Raw genomic sequence first — 27,858 nt, forward strand, 5'->3', positions numbered from 1 at the left:
TTGGATGGAGGTGAGGGGGGAGGTGTGGGCACAGGTTTTGCAATTCCTGTGGTGGCAGGGGAAGATGCCAGGAGGGGAAGGTGGGTTGTTGGGGGGGGGCGTGCACCTGACCAGGTAGTCAGGGAGGGAACGGTCTTTGTGGATGGGGTGGGGAGGGAAATATATCCCTGGTAGTGGGGTCAGTTTCTAGGTGGCGGAAATGTCGGCAGATGTGGTTTATGCAGAGGTTGTTGGGGTGGAAGGTGAGGACCAGGGGGGTTCTATCCTTGTTGTGGTTGGGGGGTGGGACTTCAGGGTGGAGGTGCAGGATGTGAATGAGATGCGTTGGAGGGCATCTTCAACCATGTGGGAAGGGGAAATTACGGTCTTTAAAGAAGGAGGTCATCTGGTGTGTTCTCTGGTGGAACTAGTCCTCCTGGGAGAAGATAGTACGGAGGCTGAGGACTTGGGAATACGGGTTAGCATTTTTGCAGGAGGTAGGATGGGAAGAGGTGTAAGCCAGATAGCTGTGGTTTGTGAAAAATGTTAGTATTGAGTCGGTTGTCATTAATGGAGAGGTCCAGGAAGGGGAGGCAGGTGTCAGAGATAGTCCAGGAGAATTTAAGGTTGGGGTGAAATGTGTTGGTGAAGTTGATGAACTACTAAACCTCCTTGCGGGAGCACAAGGTGGCGCTGATGCAGTCATCAATGTAGCAGAGGAAGAGGTGGGGAGTGGTGCCGGTGTAACTACGGAAGATGGACTGTTCTACGTAGCCAACAAAGAGACAGGCATAGCTGGGGCCCATGTGGGTGCTCATGGCTACCCCTTTCGTCTGGAGGAAGTTGGGAGGATTCGAAGGAGAAAATGTTAAGAGTGAGGACCAGGTCAGCCAAACGAACTGGGCAATAGCCCCATCCCAGGACATAATGGCCAAGGTAAATGAACTCTTATAGCCAAACAAATTGATTATCAACCTGCAGATCCCTCTCTCTCACATCATAGAATCCCTACATTGTGGAAACAGGCCCTTCGATCCAGCAAGTCCACACCAACCCTCTGAAGGATATCCCACCCAAACCTATTCCCCTATTACTCTACATGTACCGCTCACTAATGCACCTAACCTACACATCCCTGAACACTATGGGCAATTTATCATGGCCAATTCACCTAACCTGTACATCTTTGGATTGTGGGAGGAAACCGGAGCACCCAGAGGAAACCCACGCAGACACTGGGAGAGTGTGCAAACTCCACACAAACATGCACCTGAGGCTGGAATCGAACCTGGGACCCTAGTGCTGTGAGGCAGCAGTGCTAACCACTGAGCCACTATGCCACCCCCATGGGACTACTATGGCAGGTAGTAAGCAGAATAGACCCCAGGTCAGTCACGCTATGAAAAAGTCATTTGAGATTCTACTATCAGTATTCGTAGTTGTAGACCACAACATGCATGTTGTCACAGCAGACCCCGAGGAGCGTTACTGCTAATTTTTGTTTCTTCTGCTTGGACCTCTGAGGTCTGTGCACGGTAGCAACTTCCAGAACCTTAGAGGTAATGTTGCCGGAGTGATCTGTAACACACCACCACTAAGGTGTAGTGTGCATTAACCAAGTTTTCTGTAGCTGATTTGTGACTTTCGCCACTTTTGTTTTCTTGTCCTCTGCACAAATGACAACATTCCATTTGCCTTTCTGATTAATTAATGACTGGTCATACATTTTTAATAATTTATGTACCCAGACACTAAAGTTTTTTTTGAACATCTGTAAATGGTGAAAAGCAAGAAATATAAAGTGCAATAGTATATTTTCAGTTCAAAGTTAATGATTTCACATTTGCCTGCGTTAAAATCATTTGTCACAGCTTTGCCCCTTAAAGTTAAAGAGACATCGATATATTATGCCTCCATTTACAATGTATCACCAGCAATATGTAGCTTTCTATTTCACCATTTAAATTGTTATAGGTATACAGTGAATGATGAGCCCTCAACTGTGGTAGGATTATGGCTGAAAATGTGTTGCTGGAAAAGCGCAGCAGGTCAGGCAGCATCCAGGGAACAAGAGAATCGACGTTTCGGGCATAAGCCCTTCTTCAGGAATGAGGAAAGTGTCGATGAAGGGTTCCTGAAGAAGGGCTTATACCCGAAACGTCGATTCTCTTGTTTCCTGGATGCTGCCTGACCTGCTGCGCTTTTCCAGCAACACATTTTCAGCTCTGATCTCCAGCATCTGCAGAACCTCACTTTCTCCTGTGGTAGGATTATCCCTAACATAGGCTGAACTATGGATCATTAGCCTGCAATATAGGAGAAACAGTCACTCATTTTCCCCAGTCTGGCTAGTTAATGGCCAGAGGGTGAGCTTAAAAAGACCCTGGTTCAATTCCTACCTGTTCTAGAGAAGTGTAATCGCATCTCTGAACAGGTTGATTGGAAAATAGGTTAGAGAGCCAAACAGAGGCTTTCCAGCTCAAAGAAGCAGCATACTGTAATGAAAGCTGTGTAAAGGAGAGGGCTTCAAAATGGAGGCACCCTCTCTCTGACCATTTTTTTTTTTGAAAATTGTAAACTGAAAGATTGCTTTTGGAGCAAGGCCACTACAGTGGGAAACAGCACTTCTATAGGGCAGTCTGTAGCAGGCTGAGAGTGTCATTAGGTGTGCTGGGAGCGTTGGTCCCCTTGTCTACCACGAGAAGGTGTTCTTTATAGAGCTGACCAACCTTCATTTCCAGCCCCTGTGGAGCCTAAAAGTAAAGCCCCATTAGTCACAACCTGCAAATTAAAATGCCATCCATTATCCCTATATCCTGTCTCCTGCCACTTGAGCAATTTCCTTACCAGGCCAGGAATTTGTGTTAAATTCAACTTTAGCTAATAGCTTTTACAAGGATTTTATTAAATGCCTTCTGGCAGTCCATTTAAATAACATTCTTACATATTCTCCCCCCTACTACTTTTGTCACCTTTTTTTTTAAAAAAATGGTTCAGAATTGTCAGGCATGACCTGACCTTTACAAATTCATCCTGGCTGTCTCTGATCAGCTGAAAATTTCCAAGGTGTTCTGACACTCTACCTCTAACTGCAGATTCCAACAATTTTCTGACAACACATGTTAGGCTAATTGGTCTGCAACATCCTGGTTTCCTTCTGTCACAAAAAGGTAAATGGTAAATAGCAAATTAACTAACATGCACAATTTCTCAGTCCAAAGTGAACAGCTTCCAAGTCAAGAGATATTAGAAATTTTATACTTATGACATTCTCACCTGCGACCTTTGTGGTGCAAACCATCTGGCCGTGGGGATTTGTGTCTTTTTCTTCATTATAGCGATCTTGCTTAACTAGTTTGGGTGAGTACTTGGCCTTGATTCACTACTTTATTAATTTCCTTGAGGTATGGAGAATTGGTTCACAGATTTTCAGCAGAGTAGAGATAAACAGGGCATTTTCAAGTTGGCAGGCAATAATGTTTGGAATGCTTCAATGACCCATGCTGGGGCCCTAGTTATTCACAATCTAGATTTAATTAGCTGAAGAGACTGTAACTCGTGCATCCAAGTTTATTGACGATAATTTAGCTACATAGTAACATAAGCTATAAAGGGGACACTAAGAAATATAGTCAGGTTAAGTGTCTGGGGAATGAGGTGTCAGATGGGACGTAATATGGAAAAATGTGAGGTCATTCACTTTAACAGTAAAAGTAGCAAAGCAGAATATTTGTAAAAGGTGTGAAGCTTTGAATGTTGATGTTCAGGAAGGCTACAGTTACTTGTACAAGAGTGAGTTTCAGAATCCATTATTAAGAATGAGATTGCAGAGTCCTTGGATGTGCATGGTAAAAAAGGGCTGAGTCAGCATGCCATCTTCAAGGGAAGTCATTATTCTGACAAAGCTGTTAGAATTCTTTGAGGAGGTAACGAGCAAGTTAGACAAAGGAAAGCTGGTGGGCATGATCTACTGTATTTGGATTTCCAGAAGGCCTTTAACAAGGTGCCACACAGGAGGCTGCTAACTAAGAAAGGAGCCCATGGTATTAGGGTGAAGATATCAGTATGAATAGAAGGCTGACTGGCTGAAGACAGGGATTAGGGATAAAGGAATATTTTTCAGCATGGAAGCTGATAACTGCTGGAGTTCTACATGGTTCAGTGTTGGGACTACAACTATTCATGTTATATATTAATTATTTGGACAAAGGAACTGAGAGCATTATTGATAGTTTTACAAATGACAAAGATGGGAGGAGGGATAGGTAGTTTGGAACAAGTGGGAAGGTTGGAGAAGGACATGACCAGGCTAGTAGAGTGGACAAAGAAGTGGGAGATGGAATACAATGTGGAACATGAGAGGTTGTGCACTTTGGTAGGAAGAATGAAGGTGTAAACTACTTACTGAATGGGGAAAAGCTTCGGAAAACCGAAGCACAAAGGGAATTGTGATTCAGGATTCTCTTAAGGTGAACATGCAGGTTCATTTGGCAGTTATGAAAACAATTACAACATTAGCATTCATTTTGAGAAGGGGAGAATGTACATCAGGAATGCGCCACTGACACTGTATAAGCCTCTGGTCAGACACATTTGGAATATTGCAGTTTTGGGCCCCTTATCTAAAGAAACGTGCTGGCATTGGAGGGGGTCCAGAGATTTGCAACAATGATCCCAGGAAAGGGTTTGTGAAATGAGCAGTTCTGGATCTGTACTTGATGGATTTTAGAAGGATTGGTGGGGGGGGATCTGACTGAAATGTACAGAATACTGAGAGGCCTGAATAGAGTAAACATGGGGAAGATGTTTCCACAAGGAGAGGGACCAGGACCCAAGGATACAGCCTCTAGGTGAAGACACTATTCTTTAGAACTGAGATGAGGATGAATTTCTTCAGCAAGAGGTTGGTGAATCTGTGGAACATATTGTCACAGAAGTCTATGGAGGCCAAGTCATTGAATGTATTTAAGACAGACAGATAGGTTCTTGAATAGTAAAGGGATCAAGGGATAGAGGAAGAAGGCAGGAGAGTGGGGTTGAGGAAACCCATCAGCCAAGTTTAAAGTGCAGAGAAGACTCAATAGACCTGATCCTGCTATTGTATCTTATGGTCTCAACACAGAAAGCAATTAGAAAGGAAAGTATCGTAATGGCCTTTATTGCAAAGGAAATGGAGTACAAGTAAAACAAAAGATTTGTTCTTCAGGATAGTGTCCAAGATCCAACCATCTTCAACTGCTTCATTAATGCCCTGCTGTCCTCCATCAGATTAGAAGTAATAATATTCACGGATGTTTACACAACTTTCAGTATCATTTCTGACTTCTCACAATACTAAAGCAGTCCGTGGCCATATGCAGCAAAGACCTGGATAATATTTAGGGTTGGGCCGATCATTGACAAGTAACATACATGTCACATGAATGTCAGGAAGCTACCATCTCCAACAAGAGAGAATCTAATCTTTTCCACTGAACAATGCAATTAACATCACTGAATCCCAAACTATCAACATTGTGGGTTACCATTCACCAGAAACTAAACTGGGCCAGATATATAAATACTATGGCTACAAGAGCAAGGCTGAGGCTAGGACTTCTGCAGTTGTAACTTACCTGTATTCCGTATGTCTGTGCATAATTTATAAGGCACAAGTCAGGAGGGTGAAGGGATACTCTCCTCTTGCCTGGATGAGTACAGCTGCAGCAACAGTCAAGAAGCTGAACATTCAGGGTCAAGCAACCCGCTTGATCAGCATCCCAGCCACTAACTTTCATATTCATTCACTTCACCTTTAATGCACAGTGACAACAGTGTTTACTTTATACAAAATGCAGAACAGCAACTCTCCAAAACTTCTCCAATACCTTGGGGATGATAATAAATGCTGGCATAGCCTGCAGCACCTACATCCCATGAAATAATACATTTTAAATGATCAAAAGCACTATTTTGTTTTAGCGGGCAATGTGCACTTTAAACTAGAAAAAAGCATTTTATTTTATACTTATCACATATTGTACTCCCCATAGCATTACATTCCGTTATAAAGGGTCACGCTTGTTCACAGCATCCAGTGGATTCCTATATCCTCCATTTTCACCAATGGTAACTTGGAGTGGCCATCTCCAAATGCTTTCCTCAGTCTTTGAAGAATTCCTTAAATCCACTACTAGCAATAAAGTCTGTTCTGATGACTCAGTCCCTCCTCCCCTACAACCTTCAATACCTTCATGTACCTTTAGGAAACCAGAAGTCCTGGATTTTCCTGCAGCCGTGAAGATTCCACAAATTTTCCATGACGACAAGTGTTACTCCAGTTCCAGAAGCCCTGCAATTGTTTCCAACAGGTTCTATTTTGGCAGTATAACAAAGAAGGTAGGAAGTGACTTGCACGTGGGAAAAACCTGAACTCAGCAGGGTCAATTGCATGCACTTTTGAGTTTAAACAGACCTCATTTTGCCATTGTGGGATGTAAGAATCTTTAGAGAGGTTGTAAACGCTCCTGAAAGCTGCATATGTCTACCAAACTGTGAAGCTGTCAAATTATTTAATTGTTAGCCCTTTAATACCATTTTAAAAACTGCTCGCATCTGTTTGAGTTATAAATTAAAAATCTATTCTGGTAGTTTCAGTAGTTGTTTGCTGATATATCCCGAAGTGTTATCATTGTACCATTATTAATATTTGGCTACTTTCCACAACCTATCATCAAAGTGGGGTTATATGTTCGCTGCGTAACTGGCAGTTCAAAAGATTAGCTGTCTTTGTGGGATTCTGAATACAAATGTTTGTGTGTTGAACAGATTTTCATGAATAAGGCTTAGTTTTTATATAGTGCAAGCTGTAATCAATATTTAAGACGTCTTATATTTTCAGCAAGACTCCCAAGGTCTGTGATGGATACAAACTGAGTTAGCCGAATGAGTGCAAGAACAAAGGCTGTTGAATTAGGTTCAGAAGTTGGCATATGGGCTATAAGGGACCATGGGATGGGTCAGCTATGAAATACTATGCAGGTTGTGTGGAGCCATTGGGTTAAGTAAGCTGGCATGTATTGGAGTAGTTAGTGTAAGATGAGAGGTGGATGCCCTAATGTTAAGAAAATATCTGGTTTCCCTCTCTATTCAGCACCTCTGATTTGCTTCTGTGGGGCAGTGGATATGATTCCATCCTTCCTTCCACCCACCCACCCCTCCCCTTAAAATCTGTGTACTGTTTTTGGAGAATGGTGTAGTGAGCTTTGAATTTTTTTGATTGTCACCACTTGATTCGGAAGTGAGAATCTAGGCATCATAGTTCACTTGTTGCAAATCCAAAGGCTGGTGCCATTGTCTCTAAGCTTAAATACCTTGAACCTCTGTCAGTCTAAGTCTTTAACATTCAAATCACCCAGGCTTATTGTCAATCTTTCTTCAAGCCACATGACTCCCTTCATTTATCTAAATTTAAAAATACAGATTAAATATGATAATTTTATGAAAATTAGCATTGTAACAAAGAAAACCTGCCACCACTACTTCAGAATAATTAGCAGCAGACTAAAATATAGCCGAGCTAGCATCCAAAAAAAAAAGTAACTTCAAAAATGACACACAAATGGCTCACTGGTGATGTTATCTAGTATGGTAATGAAACGTTTGATACCAAACTTGCAGCCCAGCGAGCAAACCTGCATCCAGAACCTCAACCTGAGCTACAAATCTTCTCAAAACTCGCTAATACCTATGGGCGCAATATGCTAAAACTGACATGACACTCAAATGTCCAGGGTCACAATCACTTATACCCAGTTCTGGTCCTTTTTCAAATTTCCCAATCTTTCCAGTTACATCATAATATCTGGACTACCTGTGGCCCTCTCCACAAACTACCTTTTTTTTTGTTCCAGCTTTATTCCTATTTCTGATCACTCTACAAACTGAGCTAGGCTATTTTCAACCTTGGAGGAGAAAGTGAGGACTGCAGATGCTGGAGATCAGAGCTGAAAATGTGTTACTAGAAAAGCGCAGCAGGTCAGGCAGCATCCAAGGAACAGGAGAATCGACATTTCGGGCATTTCCTGAAGAACGGCTTATGCCCGAAACGTCAATTCTCCTGTTCCTTGGAGGCTGCCTGACCTGCTGCGCTTTTCCAGCAACACATTTTCAGCTCTATTTTCAACCTTGTACTCCTGAAATAACTTCAAACTGAGCTTCCAGAAATGAATCTTCTCTCTTTCAAAGATCCCCTGTTCCCAACTTCATAACTGCCTCAGTCTGTCCTCTGCTACAATTCTCATTTTTCTTATCACCTTTAGTATTTATTATTCCAGCGTTCTTCTGGCTAGCCTTCCAATTTCCAGTCTTAATAAACTTTGGCTTATCAAAAAAGCCAGTTCCTGTATTCCTGCCTACTCCTATTGTCCTGGCTTGCAAATGTTCCCCAAGATTCAAGTTTGAAATTCGCATTCTGTAAACCCTTTTAATTTCTTACACACACATGTATAACAAAATCTCCTTACGTAAATTTGTCACTATAGCCCTTCACTAGATTAGATTCCCTACAGTGTGGAAACAGGCCCTTTGGCCCAACAAGTCCACACCGACCCTCCGAAGAGTAACCCACCCAGATCCATTTCCCTCTGACTAATGCACCTACCACTATGGGCAATTTAATGTGGCCAATTCACCTAAACTGCACATCTTTGGAATGTGGGAGGAAACCGGAGCACCCGGAGGAAACCCATGCAGACACGGAAAGTTTGCATAGGCACTTTCAGTTGTAAGTGTGGATATAAGAGTTTACAAGCAGAATAGAAAATTAAAGACACAAGCCTCTAGTACCCACTGGCCAGGCACTCGTTATTCCAGCTAAGGTGGCTGTGTCTGAGGAGCCTGAGAATTGCCAACATAGCAAATGTTGAAGGAATTGCCTAGGCAGTTGAATATTCTGGGCAATTTCTCTCTTCCCAGGAAATTCCAAAAGCCTCATATCAGAGACTTTGGAGGGTTCTGCTGAAATTAAGTAGAATAGTTTCTTAGGAAATTGCATTGTCTAACTCCTGAGTATCTACTAAAATGATCCTATAGTTAGTGCACACATTCAAAGCAAACCCTCTGCCCAGAACCCTTAAAGGTCCTAAGGCCCCGAGCTGACCTGACCAGCTCAACAGATGCCAGCTAGGACCCAACCTGATGCCCTCCTGAGACTCAACCTTCCATTGCTGTACCTGGCATTGTGGATATGTTTTACAAATTAGTTGAAAATGGCAAATCGTTGTAATCGCGAGCTTTTGTGGACATGCTGATATATTTATTTTGCGATTACTAAAAATACACCTTAAATGTGGAAACTTACTGAATGCAAATTTGGTCAGCAACTTATGTAAATGGCATGATTTGGTTTAAGGTAACTATAGACTGATTTGCACATGTTCACCACCCAGTATGCAATTGGCGTTGCAAGAGAGTGAGCAAGAGGAATTAATGCTTTCATTTGTCATTTAAACAGGTGCAGTATGAAATCACAGGTTAAGATGACAAAAATACTTAAGTAAAGTAAGACTTAAGGAGACAAGATTACTAATTTAAACAAAGAATATGGGAACCCCAGGTCTGTCAGCACATCAAGAGAAGTCAAGTTGTCATATTAATGATGTTGACTGTTCATCATAAGTTTTGTTTTCTTGGTAGATAATAATTGACCTGCTATATATTTTATTTCAAGTTTTCAGGCTTTACTTACTGCATTATTTGCTTGTCTCCCTACAACATAGTTCATTAAAAGTTTATAGCAAGGTTTAGCCCTGCTGAAGATTTGATTGTCTGTACCTCTTCCATGGGGAGAAAGTGAGGGTTGCAGATACTGGAGATCAGAGCTGAAAATGAGTTGCTGGAAAAGCGCAGCAGGTCAGGCAGCATCCAAGGAACAGGAGAATCGACGTTTCGGGTTCCTGAAGAAGGGCTTATGCCCAAAACGTCGATTCTCCTGTTCCTTGGATGCTGCCTGACCTGCTGTGCTTTTCCAGCAACACATTTTCAGCTCTGTACCTCTTCTATGCTCAAACAAACATTTATCCTAATTTTAAGATTAAATTTGACGCCTACAGTGAATCATACATTAACTGTAGTCTTCTCTTTCACCACTTACTCTTTTCTCCTTTAGATTATATTTATTTGATCGAATAATTAGTCATATAACATGTAAAAAATACTCTTCTAGCAGTGCATCAACATTATGTAAGAATTCAAAGGCCAGTTATTTCTGAAACTGTTTATTAAATAGTGCCCCAATATAAATTCTCCTTTTATTCAATGTAAGGGATTTAAATTTTTGGTCTCAAGAGTGACGGAGCTTGGCCAGGTGCACCTTGACTGATGTCCAAAACAGATTCAGTCTAAAATGATTATCCCTACGTGATACTGTGTATATTGTAGTCCTGTTGTCGAAAGTACCTGCTAGCACATGCAATCATGAGTTTTATTTGAAGAGAATGCTTATCGGATTGAAGTCAGTTTTGATATGAACAGCTCAAGGTCACCCAGGGAACTGCCGGACAAGTACATTTACATAAAATATTACTTGCGAAGATGGGTTGCCCAGACAGCCCATGCATTTTGTCCCCTGGTTCTTTGTCATGGAGATTCCAATGTGAGAGAGGGAGGGAGGCTAGTGTCGCAAGATAATGATTAACTGTTTTAATGACATTCATTCATTCCGTTGTAACTACTCATGCAGAAAAAGGGTTATGTAAAATGACATTAGGAGAAAATCATTTGTAATCGCATCGGGCTGCACTTTCAGGAGACATTAGGAGCAAATCCATGGCGTAGTTGGCTTACGCTTTATCTTCTGATATTTACTGAGTTTACTGGTGCATGAAAAGCTTTCACCAAGGATAGCAGATAGGATGAATCGTTCATAGGTATTGCTATCTACTGACTTATTACTTTTATATTTTGATAGTGTGGTAATCTGCAAGATATCAGTCTGCAAGTCCAGATTATTTAAATGTTTGTTAAAATTGTAACATGGAAGCTTTTCCACCAATAGATCGTTTTCCCTTGTTCTATCTGTGCCTGCAGATAAATTTTGGAATATATTGTTCTTCAATGAGAAACAGAAAGCAGATAATTTAATTTTATTAATATCTTGTCATGGATGAATTGAATGTGGATGCATGTAAATTTGCAATTTTCATGGTATACTGTAAATCCACACATTTATTTGGGCATTTTGTGTTTTCATGTAGTGTTGCCAGTGTTTTGAAAAGAAAGAGCCCTCCCCCACCCCTTATTTTATAGTGTCCTTCATGGCCTCACAACAGCCCCTTTACATCCAATATAATGCTTTGGAAGTGTAGGCCCTGTTGTAATTTGGGAACAGCATCAACCAAACAGCGCACAGTAAGATTACACAAATACTGATATGACTTTGACTAAATTCGTTATTTCATGGAATGTTGGTTGAAGGATAAATATTTGCCAGGACAAAGGGAGAATGCCCCTGTTCTTCTTCTAAATAATGACATGGAATCCTGTGTCCCTACCTGACCTGGCCAATAGAGTTTTGTCTGTTAAGGCCTCAACCAAAAGCTGACACTTCCAACAGCATCCCTCAGTATTGCACTGGAGTTTGTTTTTAATTGTCAGATTTCTGGAGTGGGACTTTACCCTATTATTTACTGACTTTGAGGTGAAAGTGCTACTTACTAAATAATGGCTGGTACTTTATGTTGAAAGTTTGTTATCTTATAACCTTATCCAAAGTTGCCATCTGAGTTGGAAGATAAAAACAAAAGCTGATTCCAAATTCTACGATAAAATGTTTTAGAAGCAGCCTTTCTAATTTAGTGCGTATCAGCTTCAATAAAACAATAAGAATTGTACTACAGAAGTGTGTAGTATTATCCAAAAATCATTGTTATAGCCTTAGTGGGAAATTAAGCCCTTTATAGCATTCCATTTCTCTCCATCTAAGACCAATGCTCTCCATAATTTACTTTCATTGTGTGGAGACCATTTCTTGTACTGTATGATTCTTTTAAAGATTGCAGTTGTGTGGATCTTGTAAAGGATTCCCTGCTTGTATAAAACCGATTTGTTCCAAATAGTTGGGTTTCATTGAAAAATATAGTTGAAATAATCTATCTCTATTGAATTACCTCAGTAACTTCATTGAACTGTCATCAAATGTTTGTTGGTTTGGTTATTCTCAGTCTGGGATCCTTGAAGAATGGATTTCTTGCAAATATTTAATGCACCATTCCAGATGTCTATGAGTAATCAGCTCAACTGAGTTAAATGTGCCCTCCTCTCTTGAGACAGGTTCAAACCCCATTCCAGTTACATAACCATATAATTTAGGCTCCCATTTCTGTACAGAACTGAAGGAATGCTGTGTTATCTTGGATGCTTAATTTCAAATTAAATGTTAAAATAAGGTCCCAGCTACATGTTATGACTATGTACAAGATTCCATAGCATTAAGTTAATAAAATTAGAAATTCTCCCTATGTCTTGACCAATGTTCATCCATCAAGCAACATCCTCTTAACAGATTAATTGACTATTTGTCTAATTTACTATTTCTAAGAAACAGGACTTGGATATTTATCTCCTAACCTGTTTCAGTTTAATTAGATAATGGTTGATCTGTACTCAACTCCTTTTGTTCCATATTTCTTGAAATGGCTGCAAATTAAAAAATCTACCAATAGTCTTGAAATTTCAGTTTCAATCTCCATAAATTTAATATTTCTGTTGCCAGTTGTATGATTAAAATGCTGGATGTCCTAGATCTGTTTTTTTAGATTGTAGCCACAGGGTCTGGATTGCTGCATCAAAGTAAATAGTTTCTACCTATGATGTGGCAAAATTGTTCACTTGTCTTATAGGACAACCCATATCTTCGGCCCCAAGTGTAATATTTTTGCATATACTTGGCATATTAATTACTCCTGAGCTGAAAATGTGTTGCTGGAAAAGCGTAGCAGGTCAGGCAGCATCCAAGGAACAGGAGAATCGACATTTCGGGCATAAGCCCTTCTTCAGAAACGTCGATTCTCCTGTTCCTTGGATGCTGCCTGACCTGCTGCGCTTTTCCAGCAACACAGTTTCAGCTCTGATCTCCAGCATCTGCAGTCCTCACTTTCTCCTCATATTAATTGCTCCCTCTTTTCAGTCACAGAATGCTGTATTTGCATCAATGGTCAGCCTTAAATGTTCACCTCACAAATACTATTTTATCAAGCAACATCCTCTAAACAGATTAATTGGCTATTTATTTAATTTACTATTTGTAAGAAATGAGAGGTGAGTCTAAAATGTAAAATTATAAGAAAATACAAATCTGTTTCTGCTTGACCATGATGAATAGATTGAAATGTTTCAGCATTAGGATTGATGATTCTAATAGTGTTGAATTTATCAATTGAGTGTTTGGAGGCTTGCAGCTGTCTCCCTCAACAGTGACTTTGCTGATCACTTGTTTTTAGCTATCACAGAGAGGAATGTTGAGTGGGAGCTTCCCAGCATACATGACCACAGAGTAAGCTGAACCATAAGGTAGCATACAAACATACAGAACTAGGGGGTGCTTTGGTTTTTAGCCTCTTCCTGGTATATTCACAAAAGGATAAAACATAACTGTGTCTTTCACTCAAGCGACCTTCAATTCTGATCATGACTGCAGTTTTGGACACAACCCAAAGAGATTGCAGTTCATTTTTGAATGGCATCACTCCCTTTAAAGTGTTGGTGCCCAAAATTTCCTTGACACTGTTCATGTGCAATATTTCATGATTTTTCTTCAGCCTCTTGTTTAGCTCCTGGGATATGAATGTCACTAGGAGAAAGCGAGGACTGCAGAGACTGGAGTTCAGTGTCGAGAGTGTGGTGCTGGAAAAGCACAGCCGGTCAGGCAGCATCCGAGGAGCAGGAGAATCGACATTTCAGGCATAAACCTGATTAAAGGCTTATGCCTGAAATGTCGAATCCCTTGCTCCTCAGATGCTGCCTGACTGGCTATGCTTTTCTAGCGCCACACTCTCGACTATGAGTATCACCAGGCCAATATTTACTGCCCATCTTTAGTTGCCCTTGAGAAGGTGGTGGAGAGTTGCTTTGTTGAACAGTTACAGTCCATTTAGTGTAGATACACCAACAGTGCCATTAGGGATGGAGTTCCAGGGTTTTGATTCAGCAAAACTATGATACATTTCCAAGTCAAGATGGTGAGTGTCTTAGTTGGTAGTGTTCTTATATATCCGCTGCCCTTCTTCCTCTTAGATAGTAAGGGTCATGTGTTTGGAAGTTGCTGTCTAAGGAATGTAATTCACACGTATTTTAAACAGCCACTAAACTAGCATGCTTAACCATCTTTTAGCTTAAGTGTCTTTCTTTTAAAAACCACATTGTACTTCAAAGTTCAACATATCTGTAAGTAATTCAGGACTGTGAACCATTTTAATAACAATTTCCATGGCAAAAATTGGAGAGGGGAGAGTGAAGTTGTAGATCAATAATATATGGAATAGGTCCCCCTGTGGAGTATGTAAAGAAGGCATCTAATTACCAAAGGGCATATTCAGATCAAAGGGCAATTGTGAATTGCAGTGTTACCATAGTGCAGTCTTTGGTATAAGATGCAGAAATAGGTGTTCAGCCCATGGAGTCTGCCTTGCTGTTCCATTAAATTATGGCTGATCTGAAAATCCTGGACTCCATTTTCCTGCCTTTTCCCAATAATCCTGCATTCCTTTGCTGATTAAAAATCATGTGCATCAACAAGCCATTCATGGATCACATTTGTACAAATGGAATAGGTGTATGATTTACAGAGAAAAGAACTTTCACTAACAGTGGAAATATGCATGCTGCCGTGCTTGTTTTGTGTGGTTTTGGCATCAAATACCACTAGTGCATAGAGCATCTCACGAAATAAATAAAATTAAAAATAAAAATTAATTTTAAAAATTTTTTACATTTTTATTATGTAAAAAATAAAAATGGATTGAGATTACAGTAATGTCTTGTGGAGGGATGAATATAAAACTGAAAGTGTCACATCTGATCTAGAGTGGGATCCTTATGATGCCAGAGCCAAAGACTGAAATTGATCAACTCTTTGGTGAAGGCTATGAATTTGATAGATTTTTAAGATTAAGATTAAAATATCAATATAGAATTCATTCAGTAAACTGTGTCACAATAAATTAATTTGAATTAAATCATTCTGTATACACAAAACAGGACAAATCCTGCCAGGTCAATTACTGCCCCTTCAGTCTACTTTCAATCATTAGTAAAGTGATCGATGGTGTCATCAACAGTGCTATCCAGCAGCTTCTGCTCAGTGATGTCCAGTTTGGGTTCTGTCAGGGTCACGCAGCTCCTGATCTCATTACAGCCTTGGTTCAAACACAGACAAAAGAGCTGAATTCTAGGGGGTGAGGTGAGAGTGTCAGTCCTTGACGTCAAGACCACGTTCAACTGAGTGTGGCATCAAGGAGCCCTAGCAAAACTGGAGTCAATGGGTATCAGGGGGCAAACTCTCCACTGATTAGAGTCACGCCTGGCACATAGAAAGATGGTTGTGGTTATTGGCAGTCAGTCATCTCAGCTCCAGAACATCTTCGCAGGAGTTCCTCAGGGTCGTGTCCCAGGCCCACACATCTTCAGCTGCTCCATCAATGATCTTCCCTCCATCATAAGGTCAGAAGTGCGCATGTTCGCTGGTGATTGCACAATGTTCAGTTCACTACTTGCAGAATGTTCCCCTACTCTTTTATCTAATTCTGGTTTGTTACTCATTGCTAAATTTAATATGGCACACTCCCTTGTTGACTGTAACACATATTGTTCCAAAAACTTGACTTTGTTCAATTCTAGAAATACAATCCCTTTGCTACGTGAGCTGTTCTGCTTCTTCCAATCTATGTGACAATTAAATTCTCCCCTTGAAACCACATTTTCTACGCCACATTCTTTCCTGATCTTTGCATTGTTACAATCCAGTTAGGAACTGTCAACAGTTAGAGAGAAATAAAAGTACCTTGTTTTAACCAATAGAACAATGTCACAAGATTTCACGTTTTAACAAAACAAATGTTATTGTTTGTGAAATAAATGACTAAAATAAGCATTAACTATAAAATAAGGTTTATAACCATATATGTTGTGCACTCCGGTTTATTTCTTATGTCCCCAAAAATCCCTTTGTGTGACAAATCAGTCTCAAAGCTATTTACCCCTATAGGGAGCACCCTGAATCACCAATCTGTGTGCTACTGTCCTCTGGAGATTATTCCTCAGCTTCAGCTATACTCAGAGGTAAAACACTCTCTCACCTTTTCAGACTACTTTTCCAATATTTCCAAGATAATCTGGTTACGTATATGACACTGGATTTAGGTTAGCTGTTACATATATATAAAACAATAGTGAAGGATGTTTTTAGTTGCAAAGTTTCACCACACTCTAGCACCATCTTAAAACACTGAATATAATGCAAGATTTTAACTGCAATAGAGTTCATCTTTCTCACTCCTTGTTCTGTATCTTCTGTTCCCATCCTACACTCCTCCAGACGTTGCCACTGGTCCACTGTCTGACTCTTTTGCCAATGCTTCCGCTCCTTCAGACACCCGGGCCTAGCTACAGACCTGGAGCCTCAGCTCAGCCTGCAAGTCCAGGCCAAAGAGTCAGCCCAGCACCTGCTCCTCACTTGCTGGGAGACTCAGGGCTAGGGTGGAGCCATGTCCCTAGCGTTGCTACCGCTGCTGCTGGAGGCCTCCTTTACCCACTGCTCTTCAGGCTTTAAGGAAAAGAAAACGAAGGAAGAGAAAGATATAAAAAGAGCAAAAGTAAAAAGAAGAAAGGGAAGTTAAGAGACCTATTGTAGAATCTCTCGTTAGTTTAAAACAGTCAAGCTTCCAGATTCTGTTCCTCACTGAAATTAAGCTTCATCTGCCTTTCACACAGTCAGTGATGAAGTAAATGTTTTACTTTGTTTACGGGGCAGGTCTACCTGCCATTTATTTTGGCTAAATTCTCTGTGAGCTGGAAATGAATGAGTTCCAAACTGCAACTAAAAACCTCTTCCATTGAAGCACCCAGAAAAACTGAAACCAGAGAGAATTTCTAAGCTCCACCCATCTCCAATAATAACATTCTGGGCTATCCTCAAACCTACCAGTCATCTGATTGTAAGCCTGTCTCTTATTTTGCAGCTACATCTCTGCAATCTGACCCTATTAAACCTTTTAAACTGCCTTTTTTTCCATGTTTCTGGCAACTACCTAAAACCAACAATTTAATTACCTTACCTTTACACTAATAATTATCCCAGACTCAAACATTACCTCTAAAATCAGACAACCTACAAACCAGATATTTGTGGGTATATTTAAACATTCTCCATTATATTGCTACCATCAGAAGGTTTGTAGACATCTTCCACCAGTGTCTTGCAGCCCTCACTGTTTCTTGGTTCTACCTGCACTGTTTCCACTGCCTGATTGAACTTTCTGAAATGCTTTCTTTCTGCTGCTCAAATTGTTCCAATGTTGTTGTTCTCCTACTTCTCTCAGTTAACCTTACATTTCCAATGATCCTAACACCTGCACTGTTTACATTCCAGTCTTGCTCAGTTTGTAATCAGGACACTAATAGCGACTGCCATCAGACCCAATTTTAAAAATATTGTCCGAGGCATTTGCCCACGTGATGACAGTGGCTCAAAGTCAAAAAAATTAACTGTGGAATACACTTAAACGTGAGAATACAAAAGCTGCTTTATAAATGCACATTTGTTTATAATGGCACAGGCCCTTTGCTATGCCAAACGTTCATAACCCGTTTTCTCAGAAAAGTACTGATGTAGAACAGTAGTTCCAGGCAAAATTGCCAATGCAGTGAGGCACACAGGAAGTATAATCATGACTTCCTAACACCATTTGTCCTCATCCAGTTCATTCTGAAAATCTTCCAAGAGTTGCTTAACCATTCCTTTTAAATTATAAAAGTATAAAATAAAACATCAGTTAATGTCATATTGAGCATTAAATCTGTAACTGTTTTTCAAACCAGGTTATCCCTGAATGTTCAGAATAAATTGTTGAATTTTACAACAAATTGAGATTGTATTTTGTACTAAGATATTCATTCATCAAATGACCAATTTTGCACTCCCATTTTCATATTCTGCAGAGAGCCCTCATTTCTATTTCAATGCACCCACGATCGTTGTTTCATTTTGTAGCACTGTGCTCATCTCAGCTTTTGGTTTACCCCAGCCTGTGCAATTAATGTTCATCAGAAAGGTTTCAGTAAACAGTTTATGTTTTGATTTTTATATTTTTACGCTGATCACGTCCAAAATGTTCAGTAGGTAACAACAGGCTAGACCTTACATGACACCGCAAATATTGTTCATCCATTTTGTTTTTGGAATAGTAATTAGTTTTAATACCTTTATTTCAGATTTTAATGTTGGTTTTAAAATTCGTGAAATATTTGGTTTAGTAGATGGCAATAATTAATCATTGTCTATTTCCTCTTTATTTGAACCTTGATATCCAAATGCCGGTGTTCTTTTCATCTTGTTGTTACTTCTCTATTGCATTTGGAACAATCTTTACAAACATTTTGAAAGATATACTTTCAAATTGTGTTTTATTAAAGCAGCTTATTTTTTCAGTGATCAATTGTTTTGATTTGCAATAAAATAATTAGTTTTAATTTAATTTCAGTGTTCCCTCATTCCTTTACAAATTCGTACCCTGCACTTACAGTTGAAGAATCACTACTATGTCCCCTGTGTTCCTAAGGAACAGTAAATTAATTCTTAGTGTTATTAATATCCGGAAATTGACTGAAACATTTCATAAAGTTCCATTAGGGAGCAATATTTTGAGGATAGACTGAACAAGCTTGACCCTTTGACACAAAAGATAACATTTAGATTTGAGTAGGAACCAGTGTGTGCTGTTTCAAGTAGAAAGTAAATGATGATTTTGTGCTTTATTGGCAGGAAATTGCTTTTGCTTCCCCAGTGTAGAGATGCATCTCAAGTGCATACGATATTACAAGTGATTATGAATTTATAAAGTCATCTAAGATCTTTCCACTTAATTTGATCCTTATTAAATATCTAAACACTGTCAAAATACTAACTCCCAGATATGACACTTCTATTTTGGTATGATGATGTGTGCTCAGTTTAGAAAATACAGCGACTTCTGCAGTTAAATTGTGATGGCAGAATATAATGAGCCTATCACCATTACTACTGTGGAGAAAGGCTTCAGGCACAAGGGAATTAGAAGGATGCCACTGAATTAACTGAGGCAGCTCAATGTAACTATAACATTTTAAATGTATCTGTTTAGTACATCTGAAAATACACAAATGCCACCTGTGTAAAGCTAGTAATGAAAAACTGAGTGACTTTGTATCCAAAAGATGAAACAAAAATAAGCTAGGAGGAAATTTGCAGATAATGATGTAGCTAGGTTGTTCTGCAGGCAGGGATCATGCAATCCTGACCTTTTTTGTTTCCCTATCTTATTTGCCCTCAAATACTTTCCAACCTTATCTTGTCTATGAGACCCACCTCTTGTTCTCTTGACCTTAATCCCATTAAAGTTTTAAGGACGGCATGGTGGCTCAGTGGTTAGCATTGCAGCCTCACAGCACCAGGGTCGCAGGTTCAATTCCAGCCTTGGGGCAACTGTCTGTGTGGAGTTTGCACATTCTCCCAGTCTCTGCGTCGGTTTTCCTCCCACAGTCAAAAGATGTGCAGGTTAGGTGAATTGGCCATGCTAAATTGCCCATAGTGTTAGGTGGAATAGTCAGAGGGAAATGGATCTGGGTGGGTTACTGTTCGGAGGGTCAGTGTGGACTGGTTGGGCCGAAGGACCTATTTCCGCACAGTAGGGAATCTAATCTAAACTGTTAATAATGCAGCTTTCACATCTGGCCCCAATGCTAAGCAATATTGATAATGATACATTGCAGTCCATTACCGATTACTGAGGCTGGTATCCACTGGCATTCAAAGCTGCCATCATCAATTGCCTTTTCCTGAAAATAGCTACTTGGTCATTACAAAACCATCACCCCACCTCCTCTCGAAGTTTTGCTTCCTCCTGTGATCTACGCCCATCTTTGCTAAAGCTCCATGTTTGACCCTCTCTTTAATCAGGATTCTCCCTTGCTATAGTACTGTATCAGCCTAGTGCTACTTATCCATCTTGACATATTTGCAACTTTTAATAAAGTTGACCATGCCATCTGCCTTCAGCTACTGTCCCCACTTCTGTTTTATTAATCCAATCCAAAGCCAGAGATTCACCTGTAATCATTTCTCCTCTAGCTCCCCCACTATTTTCTCAGCAGTACCATAATCTATCCTTGGCCTATCCACTTTCTCATCTACATTCTGCCCCTCTGAGGCATAATTTGACAATAGGTTCCATGGGTACACAATTGACACCCATTTGTAGCTTAACAGCAACTCTTTCAACCCATTGACTGCATCTAATCTGGCATGTCAACATCCAGTACTGGATGAGAAAAAGTTTCCTTGAATTAAATATTGAAAAAAACATAGCTATCATGGGGAACTTTAACCCCTCAAACGTAGGTGGCTTAAGTCCGGTGGGATGCAATAATTAAGAGGATTCTCAGATCTGAATCCAAATCGGTCGAAACCCACCCACTTGCAGTTTTAACAAAGATGCAATGAGTTGGACAACCATACCCTTCCAAGTGGTAGGATGCTCATTTAACAATTTGAAAGCGCATGCGTGAATCAAACTTTACCTCCACCCAAACTGACCCTATCCCCTAACTTAGCTCCACAATTAAATATAACTGAGAATTTTATACCTTGGGGGTGATCTCAGCAGCGTATTTCTGACAAGTGATAACCAGGCTTTTCTAACTGAGATTTATTAAAGATATCTTGTTGGTTGCCACATTTTCCTTTTGGTTAATGCAGAGGAATACTGTGAATTTACCTTCTGATGTAAGTAAATGGTAGTGTTCATCTGAGTTGGTGAAAAATGGTGCTGTGCAGGTGTCTTCTTTAGGCATGGGTAACGTATGAATTTGTTGACTGAAATGTGGAATACACGTCCAGGATGGTAAAAATGTAGACATTGATTTTCACCAGATAATGCAGTCATGACTACTTCTAAGATGTCAGCAAAAGATAGTATTGTGAGGTGTGACTACTAGTGCTTTGAATGGTTTACCATTGATTATGTGGAATTGAAGTACTGAATTTAAAGAGAAGCAGAATAATCTCACTGCTAAACCATGTATCAGTCACCAATTATGTCACAATCCCATGAAACAAGTAAGGGATGAATACCAATTTGTTCACTACCTGCTCAATAACAATGTGTAATAAATTAGTACTATCACTCCTATGCAAATGCAAGTAATAAGTCAAATGTTTTACTATTTTGTTTGTAAACTCATTGTTAGGTCTACTGTGTGAGCTTTGTATTCATCTAATTCACAGCAGTAGAAGGGCCAGTGACATAGCCTTGCAGTAATCCCCCTACTCCATAAGACCAATAAGAATCTTGTTTACAGATAACCGATCCTTTTCTGTTGAGCAAGGAGTTCATTACCTGGCCAAATTTGGTTTGCTCTTATCTCTGAAAAAGACTTAACGTTTAACAACAAATTTGGTAGGGGAAAAATTGAATATATCTAACAATTATTGCACGTGACCTTGTAGTGAAAGCCCCTTTCAAACATAAGCACTAGGAGCATTAAATTATAGTTTAAATGCGAAAACTCAATGTATGTTCCTGGCTGTTCGATCAAGCTCTTCACAGCCCTGCACCTTGCTCTACAAAAAGATCTTGCTCAATTGGATCAATGGGCTGAGGAGTGACAGATGGAATTTAATTTGGATAAACGTGAAGTATTGCATTTTGGTAAAAAAACAAGGTCAGGACTTGTACAATTATAATGGTAGGGCCCTGAGTAGTGTTGTAGAACAGAAAGACCTAGGGTTTTACGTACATAATTCTTTAAAGTTTGCGTCACATATGGATAGGATGGTTGACAAGGCCTTTAGGACATTGACCTTCATTGCCCAGACCTCTGAGTACAGTAGTTGGGATGTCATGTTCAAGTTGTACAGGACGTTGTTGAGGCGTTTTCAGGAGCACTGTGTGCAGTTCTGGTCGCCCCGCTATATGGAGGATAGTATTAAAATGGAGAGGGTTCAGAAACGATTTCCCAGGATGTTGCCAGGAATGGAGGGTTTGAGATATAAAAATAGACTCAAAAGACGGATGTTTTTCCACTGGAGTGGAGGAGGTTGAGGGCTGAGAGGTTTATATTATCATGAGGAGTAAGATAAGCTGAATGACTAGGATCTTTTCCCTAAGATGGGGGAGTTCAAATCTAGGGGGCACATTTTTAAGCTGAGAGGAGAAAGATTTTAAAAAGTACATGAGGGGCGACTTTTTTTTTACACAGAGTAGTCCATGTATGGAATGAACTGCCAGAGAAATTGATGGTTCTAGGTACAGTTACAGTGTTTAAAAGACATTTGGATAAAGACATGAAAAATGTTTGTAGGGATATGCGCCAAGCACAGGCAAGTGAGACTAGTTTAGTTTGGGATTATGGTCAGCATGGTCTGGTTGAACCAAAGGGTCTGTTTCCATGCTGTGTGACTCTATGACTCTGTTTCAAATATTTATAAAACACACACAGGTTTCCATATTATGTTGACAGCAAGCTGTCCATTAACAAGGAAGTCAGGTTCTTAAAATTGTTTCAAGATTGGATTTTAGGCATCTTGCTGTTTAGGGGTTCATATGCTGTATCTAATCATGGTGTATTTAAACTGATAATGCTGGATAGCCAAAATATTTTTTTTTTTAAAAAGTTCTGTCGATGAACCAAAAATACAAGTACTTTTATTTTGACATTTTATTTGTTTAAGTGCAGGTATTTCAGTTAGTGTTTTTAAATGATTCTTCAGATTGTAAATTGTCACTTTGAATGTTCCAGATCAACCAAGGACCAATCGTTAATGGAATTTCTCAGCCAATCGCAAAAAAATCTGTGTATTGCTATAATTGTGCAAAAAGAGGACATTATGGTCATGTAAGTTTCAAATATTGAATTATCTAAAATCCCCTAATTTAAAATCCCCTAATTTAAGTGCTTCAAATGATGTCTTTTTGCACAAACAAACCCACTGACTGTAAATTATTTCAATTGCTTGCCAGAAATCCAGTGAACTCAAAAGTACAATCCAAACTGTTACTGTTTTGGGAAATTTGTATCAAAGTATATGTATACAGATGTAACTGCACATTTGCAGCTCTGAAATTGCCAATTACTAATTACATCAAATGAACTTGCACAATAATTGTGGAGGAGAGAAGTGAAATTTTGCACAGACTTTATCCTTTTATTAAAGAACAATGTTTTGGTGATTTGCAGGAATGTTCAAGCAAATTGATGCAGAGGCATTTCTTTCCTACATCACCATTTGTGTCTTACTATGATACAAAGTATGACATAAAGCTGAGAGAGCAGAGGATAAACAAGAGAGTTAAAGGTTAGTCTCTTTCCATGTTGGACATATAAGTATTATCGGTCTCTGTAAATAAACTGGTCAGTCGTGAATTCTTTATTTTATAATCCACGTTACGAATCATGCAGTATGGAATGGAGGTACACAGGTTCACTTTACAATCTCAAATGCATTATGTATGGAAGATAATCTGAGAAGCACCTACAGCATGCCACTGCCATGGGCCTGCAAGCAACTGGTTAAAGAGTAATATTAAAAGAGGCCGAAGAGGAGGGCCTGTATAAACCAGAGTGACTGTTTACACCTATCATGGAATGACAGTGAAGGAGATCAATTGCTCAAAGTACTAATGACTGCTTTCGAAATGAGCAATGACCCTAATGTTATTTCCTCAACTAGTCCCTAAAACCCTGCAATTCACTAGACAGTAATAAAATTCTCTTTTAATCACCTCATTTGAACTCACCTGCACTGCACTCCAGGTTTCAATTATTCTGGGCTGCACAAGTTCAAGAAGGCAGCTCACCACCAACTTGAGGGCACGTAGGAATGGACAATAAATGCTGACTCAGCCAATAATGCCCACATCCCATGAATGAATTTAAAAGCTACTAACTGTAAGAAAATGGTTTTCTCATGTCTCCTGTACGTTCTTTGCCAATTTTACCCTTAAATCTGTAAAATTTATTGTTCTTGATATTAAACATTTTAATTGACCCAGTATCCATAGTCTTTTTCGGATGATTTCCAGATTTCAACCAGTTGGTTGTGAGATGAAAATTAAAAATCATCCCTGATTTAATTCACGAATGGCCCAGCTCTAAATTTCTATCTGCATGTTCTGGATTCCTCCCTTCAAAGAAAACCATCTCAATTAATTCACTTCAATCTTTTGTATTTGAGAGAATGCAAACAAAGTTAGTACAACTTAGCATTCCTAGTATTGGTAACATGTTAGCCTACTAATATTGAATCAAACTTGCAACTCGGAAGTCACAAGTTGAATTCCCATTATGACAGATGATGAAACTAAGTTCAATAGATCTGATCAGGTGTGGACTGGCACCCAAAAAATATAATGAAGCTGTTAGATTGTTGTACAAACCTAACGGGTTCAGCAACTAACTATAAGGGGAGAGAACTTGTCACTTTGTTCTGTAACTGGTTTGGCTCCAACCCAATGCTATGCTATTCTCAAAACCCTCAAGAATACCAGGAGTGGATAATGAGTGTCAGTGTCACCCCATTTTGAGAACATACATATTTATACACCTGGTTGAAATGCATGAAATAGAATTAAACTGAATTAAATAGAATTAAACTATAATTCACCTTATACCTTGTAAATTTGATATTATCATAACATGTATATAAAAAAAATGAAGTCAGGTTTCTCAAACATTAATTTTGATTATTTTCTCTCCAGAACTTAAAGACGCTGGGTTCATTGAATCCAGTTTTCCAAATAAGAGATTGCGCAAAGATACTGCAAGCAGATATTCATGCTTCAAGAGAAAGGGGAGAAACCCGAAGAAAGAAAGAGTCGAGAAGGAGGAAAGAGAGTTCATGCAAAATAGCAGGACAGCCAATCACAAAGCAAAGTGTCGCTATCAGACTGCCCTCTGTTCCAAAATCTTTAGTAAAGGTCCTGAAAAGGACTTTCCAAGAGAAGTTGCAGCCAAGTCAGCAGAAACTAATGCCTCACACTATAAAACCCAGCAGAGCCCTCTGTTGTTTATGCGTAGTAATATCACACAAAATGATAGACAGTTAGATACAACAAAGAAAAAGTGGAAGAACAGAAGGAAAAAGCACAGAGGAGAAGAGACTATCGAACCGTTGAGCAAAAAGTGGAAAAGGGCTAAGAAAAAAAAAGTACACGTCAGAGACAGAATGCTGACAGTCCCGGAGAATGCTTTAGTAGAGAAAAAGAAAAAAAAGTGCAAGAAACATTCTAAAATTAAATCTCAGGAATCTGCAATCCAGTAGAAATACTGAATAGTTACTTTTGTTTCCGGGGACAGGACAGCTATGCAGCAGTTAAACACTTAATATTTTTAATGTAAAAATCATTGTAGTAATTCACTGTGATATGGAGTTCATGAATTTTCACCAATATAAAGAGCTCTAGATGTCAGCAATCCATTAGGTAGTGCTAGGTTTTATCCAAAGGGAGGGAGGGTGGGTGAGTAAATTTTGTATTGTCCTGGATTGCGTTTTGCCACACTGGGAGGGAAAGCTGAGTGCAGAGTATCTGTACAGCCTCTAAACCAAGCCCTGTCCTACAGTGTAAAGGAAAAGATCAACTTGCCATTTTTGCTTGCAAGTGAATTGGTTAGTTAAATGCTCATGTATGTTTATTCCTTTGGTTACCTATAACCAGCAAAGAGTGATTATCATTGCTTGTACTATCACTTTACAAATTATTAAATACTTCATCATTTATCTTTGCATTATACATTTGTTCAAGCAATATGTAGAGCTGGTCACTTATCCATCACACTGGCAATCATCTAGCAAAATGATGAACACCTCATGTTTTATCAATTTTTTTCTACTTAATTCTAGTGAGACATTCACAACTTACACAAGTCAAGAAAGATGGCTGAACAACTTCCACTTCTGCTGTTTCTCAAACTTGTATGGGAGAGCACCGGTGATGGGAATTTCAGTAGCTAGGGGAACAAATGGGTGTTTTTACCATGGTAGACATGACTGCAGATAGCATGTTGTATCCTGATGCTAGGTTCAGTGATGTCACAGAGTGGTTGTAGCACATTCTTTGAGTGCTACCTGTTCCGACATGGGGTAAACTTTCCTGCTTAATTTAAACAAGCAACACAGAAAAGATTAATCCCATGCAGTAAATCTGTGAACATTCGAGAGACCAAGAATTATTTAAAGTAAAAATTACCAACTTTATTTCTTAAAGTATAACAGAGAATAACTAACAACTATTTACAAATCCTTCCTCAAACCTACCTTTTACTTTCCCTTCTATAATACCAGTCCGATAAAACCCCAGAATAAGGTTTACTGAAAAATTCAATTTTAAAACCAGCCAGATGTCGAATCTTCTCTTTACCTTCCTCTGTAGAGTTGCTCTCCAGGTTGATGTTTTTCTCTGTGCAAACTTCTTCTCTGGACAGATACCTCTTAGAGAGTTCTCACTAGCAGCCTACATCTGTTGGTCTTTGGCAGTTCTCTTACAATTGTTCAATTTTTCCCGGTCTTATACCCCCAAAATCAGATTGTGTCATTGGCTTTTAATATTGTCAGTATACTCAATTCAGACTTAATTGGAGTTTGGTTTTTTGGGGGGTATAATTTAAACTGATTGTCCTAGTTCATATTTGTTTTTGTCTCCAGGCAACCAGCTACACTAGCTTCTGGACCACATGTTAAACTGTATCTTGTTGAGAACACTTAGTGCTGTCAGGTAGTTCTGCTAGCGTTTAACTCTCTCAAAGGTACAGTATACTCACATCTTCATAACACCTCCCCCCTTAAAAAATTGAATCATCATAATGAAAAGATGGCTTTATTTTTTCTATTCTTTAAACACATTACCCTAACATATCGATAACTTTAATCTAAGTTCACCTTAGCTTCTTCCCATATAAACTATATGTATATAACGTTACAGATAAATCTCATCTAAATTTTATCAGTTAAGTCCGTTATAACGCATCTGCGATTACATTCTAATGATCTGCAACATGTATGATTTTTAAATTAAATGTCTGTAACATAAGACGCCAATGTAATAGTCTCATATTCTTGTCTTTGAAGTGTTATAAAAATGTAAGGGGACTGCGATTCGTGTACTCCACCGTCTCCGACACATTGTTCGTGATATACACATTAAAACGTTGTCAGGCCAATACCAAACTCAATAGTTCTTTATCAATCGTTGAGTATTTCCTCTGGTGGATGTTAATCTTCTTTGAAAAGTAACCAACTGGCAGTTCAATCCCATCATCATCATCCTGTAGGAGTACAGCTCTAACTCCTATGTCACTAGCATCAATGGCAACTTTAAAGGATTTTGAAAAGTTTGGGGTAGCTAAAACTGGTTTGGTGGTTAATATCGATCAAATGCTTCCTGGCATGGTTCTGTCCACTGAAACATTGTATTCTTCTTCAGCAAATCAGTTAACGGTGCCACTACACTACTGCAGTTTGGAACAAACTTCTGATAGAATCCGCTGAGTCCTAAGAATTAAAGCACCTCTTCGAGGTTGGTCATGGAAATTCCTCAATGACCTTCGTCTTTGCATTCCCTGTGGTCAACCTTCAATGACCGATGTTATGCCCCA

The 27,858-nt window shown here is 39.3% G+C and overlaps 1 protein-coding gene across 1 annotated transcript in view; it reads left to right on the plus strand.

Annotated features, from left to right (window-relative positions):
* Window positions 1-25,984, plus strand: part of zcchc7 (zinc finger, CCHC domain containing 7) — a 286,663-nt gene extending 260,679 nt beyond the window's left edge. Inside the window, exons 7-9 of the mRNA XM_043719649.1 lie at window positions 23,008-23,103; window positions 23,446-23,563; window positions 24,966-25,984. Of these exons, the coding sequence (XP_043575584.1) occupies window positions 23,008-23,103; window positions 23,446-23,563; window positions 24,966-25,528 (777 nt within the window). The 3' untranslated portion in view covers window positions 25,529-25,984. The remainder of the gene's footprint in view (window positions 1-23,007; window positions 23,104-23,445; window positions 23,564-24,965) is intronic.
* The last annotated feature ends 1,874 nt before the right edge of the window (window positions 25,985-27,858 follow it).

Source organism: Chiloscyllium plagiosum, chromosome 2 (genome assembly GCF_004010195.1).
Source record: "Chiloscyllium plagiosum isolate BGI_BamShark_2017 chromosome 2, ASM401019v2, whole genome shotgun sequence".
Taxonomy (NCBI): domain Eukaryota; kingdom Metazoa; phylum Chordata; class Chondrichthyes; order Orectolobiformes; family Hemiscylliidae; genus Chiloscyllium; species Chiloscyllium plagiosum.